The 4,612-nt window shown below is 31.6% G+C and overlaps 1 protein-coding gene across 1 annotated transcript in view; it reads right to left on the reverse strand.

Moving 5' to 3' along the window:
- The window catches only part of LOC111715429 (uncharacterized), an 8,659-nt gene extending 7,923 nt beyond the window's left edge, over positions 1-736 (reverse strand). The window contains exon 1 of the mRNA XM_023490751.1: positions 688-736. Coding sequence (XP_023346519.1) covers positions 688-731 — 44 coding nt within the window. The 5' untranslated portion in view covers positions 732-736. The remainder of the gene's footprint in view (positions 1-687) is intronic.
- Between the last annotated feature and the right edge of the window lie 3,876 nt (positions 737-4,612).

Genomic DNA, 4,612 nt, shown 5'->3' on the forward strand with positions numbered 1-4,612 from the left:
TCTATAACTATTCAGAAACCTACTTCTTAAGGTAAATAACAGAAAGAACTTTTTAAAGATTTTATGGAGAAATATCATTTTCTTTTTACTGTCCACATACTGCAGAATCGTATTTTCCAAAATTTCTACCCCAAGCTGATCTTCCTGATAACTACAAAGGATTAGATTCTATGCCACAAACTAAAATTGTATAATCCACATATCTTTGCAACCTGATAGAATAAACCTTTAATATTTCAAAACATAATAACCAGTTTGAAATATCTATAGTTTACGACATAGGATTGTACACATTTTAGAAAATCAGAGTTTGTGACAAAGACTTCATTCATTTTTTTTATTCAAATCTTCTACAGATGATAAAAAATCTTCTACAATGATAAAAAATCTTCTTCAGATGATAAAAAATCTTCTACAGATGATAAAAAATCTCACAAATGATAAAAAAATCTTCTACAGATGATAAAAAATCTTCTACAGATGATAAAAAATCTTCTACAGATAATAAAAAATCTTCTACAGATGATAAAAAATCTTCTACAGATGATAAAAATCTTCTACAGATGGTAAAAAATCTTCTACAGATGATAAAATATCTTCTACAGATGATAAAAAATCTTCTACAGATGATAAAATATCTTCTACAGATGATAAAAAATCTTCTACAGATGATAAAAAAAATCTTACCTTTCATTATCGGTGGACACAGCTAGAGCGTCTATATTCGGCATTGTCTCTAGAAAAATCAGAATTAAGGAAATAATGATTATTGTGTAATTCAAAACAATATTTAAGAGGGTAATCTATATTTGTCTGCAACTGCGAGATTATTATGAGCAGTGTCCGAATTTAATGAATTTGAGTCGCGTCTTAAATCCACCAAAATTAAATTACTTATTAAAATTACTTAAATTGAAACCGAATTTAAAGAATTTTAGCGTCGTCTTAAATTTTGAAGCAATGAATACAATTTTAAGTGGAACCAACCATATTTTAGTCGCGGCTTAAATTTAAGCCGCGGCTCAAATTCTTTAAATTCGGTTTCAATTTAAGTAATTTTAGATGCTACCCCCCTGACTAACCAGAGCGAGATGCGTTTGGTTTCTTCAATAAAATTCAGTCGTGTTCTGGTCTAGAATTCAACAGAATTCAACAATCTTTAATTTTACAGAATTGTCCTTCTATTCTTTTTCATTTTAAACGTATCCGCGATTCCGCGCATACAAAAAAAGTATGGAAGAAAAAGAAACATTATTTTTAATGGGTCAAATTGTCAGTCACAGTTAGGGCATTTGACTGCTAACAGCTAAGTTCTTTGACTATTGAGAAACAGCTAAGTGAATGACTTTTCAAAAGCAGCTAAGTTCTATTACTATTCAGAAACAGCAGGTTCTACAACTATTCAGAAACAGCAAAATTTTACTACTATTTATTAGCTGCTAAGTTATATGATTATTCAGAAACAGCTAAGTTATATTATTATTCAGAAACAGCAAAGTTCTATAACTATTCAGAAACAGCTAAGTTCTCTGACTATTCAGAAACAGCTAAGTTCTCTAACTATTCAGAAACAGCTAAGTTCTCTGACTATTCAGAAACAGCTAAGTTCTCTAACTATTCAGAAACAGCTAAATTCTATAACTATTCAGAAACAGCTAAGTTATATGATTATTCAGAAATAGCTAAGTTCTATAACTATTCTGAAACAGCTAAGTTCTATGACTATCCAGAAACAGCTAAGTTCCTTGACTATTCAGAAACAGCTAAATTCTCTAACTATTCAGAAAAAAGCTAAATTCTATGACTATTCAGAAATAGATAAGTTATATGATTTATCAAAAACAGCTAAATTCTATAACTATTCAACAACAACTGAAATCTATGAATATTCAGCAACAGCTAAGTTGTATAACTATTAAGAAACAGCTCAGTTCTATAACTATTCCAAAACAGCTAAGTTCTATAAATATTCAGAAACAGCTAAGTTCTATGACTATTCAGAAACAGCTAAATTCTATAATTATTCAGAACCAGCTAAGCTTTATAACTATTAAGAAACAGCTCAGTTCTATAACTATGTAGAAACAGCTAAGTTCTATAAATATTCAGAAACAGTTAAGTTCTCTAACTATTCAGAAACAGCTAAGTCCTATGACTATTCAGAAACAGCTAAGTTCTCTGACTATTCAGAAACAGCCAAGTTCTATAACTATTCAGAAACAGCTAAACTCTATAACTATTCAGAAACAGCTAAATTCTATAACTATTCAGAAACAGCTACGCTCTATAAAACTTTTCAGAAACAGCTCAGTTCTATAACTATTAAGAAACAGCTAAGTTCTATGACAATTCAGAAACAGTTAAGTTCTATAACTATTCAGAAACAGCTAAGTTCTACAATCATTCAGAAACAGCTATGTTCTATATCGATTCAGAAACAGCTAAATTCTATAACTATTCAGAAACAGCTAAATTCTATAACTATTCAGAAACAGCTAAGTTCTCTAACTATTCAGAAACAGCTAAGTTCTCTAACTATTCAGAAACAGCTAAATTCTATAACTATTCAGAAACAACAAAGTTCCCTGACTATTCAGAAACAGCTAAGTTCTATAACTATTCAGAAACAGCTAAGTTCTATAACTATTCTGAAACAGCTAAATTCTATAACTATTCAGAAACAGCTAAATTCTATAACTATTCAGAAACGACAAAGTTCCCTGACTATTCAGAAACAGCTAAGTTCTATAACTATTCAGAAACAGCTAAATTCTATGACTATTCAGAAACAACTAAGTTCTATATCTTTTCATCTTCTTTTTGACTTTTTAATACTGTTTCTAACTTCGCCTTTTTCAAAATATATCTATAATATAGTGTTGCATTTCATATCGGGTAAATATCCCCCCCCCTCATTTTTAATTTGATTTCATTCATTGGAGACCCTGCCTTTCATTGTAAAATATAATGTTTCATCGGAGGCCCATCGGAGACATTTTTATAACTGAAGAAATGATTCTCAAATTCAAGAAAAACTCCTCTTTTTACTTTAGGAGACACTCCTTGACTCCTAATTGTCCATTGTCCATGTCTATAAATGTCAGCTGTCAGTTCTAAGTATGTAATCTACGTGTCCGAATGTCTGGCTGTAACTGAACTATTCTGTCCCGCAGTTTAAATTTCTATCGCACGCTCCTTCCTTACTAACCAAGCGCACATCTATCTATCTATCCATCTACCGTTTACCACACGTCTAACCACCGTTCACCCTTTTTCTAGGCTTCTCACGAAACGTCGCCAATTTTACGTTTTCGGAGTACAAGAGAATCTGCATTCCGTATAACTGTAAGAAGGGAAAGGGGGAAGGAAGGGAAGGAAGGGAAGGAAGGGAAGGAAGGAAGGAAGAGAAGGAAGAGAAGGAAGGGAAGGAAGAGAAGGTAGGGAAGGAAGAGAAGGAAGAGAAGGAAGAGAAGGAGAGGTAGGAAGGGGTTGTGGGAAGACTAAAAAATTGTTTAAAATTGATCTGGTCAGATTGATATTATATTTTTTTATGTACAATACGCTTGAGAAACCAATTTTGATTCAATTAATAGTTTAAAACAAATAAATGCATTTGTTATTTTCATATTCAATTCTGAAATTTCTAATACACTTGACAAAGATTTATTGATTATACATTCAGTGAAAAGGAGGAGCAAATTTATCATTTTACTTTAATACAAATTTTATTAACATTTTTTTCGGATCGTGTCTGCAATCATTGAAACAACTAGGCTTCGTGGATTTTCAAACTTTTGTGAAATTCAAATTTTGTTGGAGGTTATGAAGTTATTCATCTATCCTGGCTGGTTTTTTTTTTTCTAGGTTTAACTTTAAAAATCGTCAGTAATTCAATAATCCACTTTAATTCAGTCCACTTTTTTACTAATTGTCCATTAAACTTGGAATTCAGAATAAAAACAGAAAAAGTGTTTTGCCATCTAGTCAACCGTGCTGCGGGTTTATTTCTAATTCTGCATGATTCACCGGGTTTCCAGAACTCCGAGATTTTAACCGTCTAAAAATAATCGACCTAGCTTAATTTAACATGGCTTCAATAAAAATACATGTTGAAAGATCTAACAAGATATGGAAGAAAAAGAACCTATAATCTAGAATCTAGAATCTAGAGCCTATTATCTAGAATCTAGAACCTAATATCTAGAACCTGAAACATATAAACGAGATCCTAGAACTTATAATCTAGAACTTAGAACCTGTAATCTAATACCCAGAACCTATTATCTAGAACCTAGAACCCTAAATCTAGAACATTGAACCCTGAATCTAGAACCTAGAACCCTGAATCTAGAACCAAGAACCCTGAATCTAGAATCTAGAAACAAGAACCCTGAATCTAGAATCTAGAACATAGAACCCTGAATCTAGAATCTAGAACCTAAAACCCTGAATCTAGAATCTAGAACCTAGAACCCTGAATCTAGAATCTAGAATCTAGAACCTAGAACCCTGAATCTAGATTCTAAAATCTAGAATCTAGAACCTACCCTGAATCTAGATTCTAGAATCTAGAATCTAGAACCTAGAACCCTGAATCTAGATTCTAAAATCT

The sequence above is a fragment of the Eurytemora carolleeae genome, unplaced genomic scaffold (genome assembly GCF_000591075.1).
Source record: "Eurytemora carolleeae unplaced genomic scaffold, Eaff_2.0 scaffold14, whole genome shotgun sequence".
NCBI lineage: Eukaryota > Metazoa > Arthropoda > Copepoda > Calanoida > Temoridae > Eurytemora > Eurytemora carolleeae.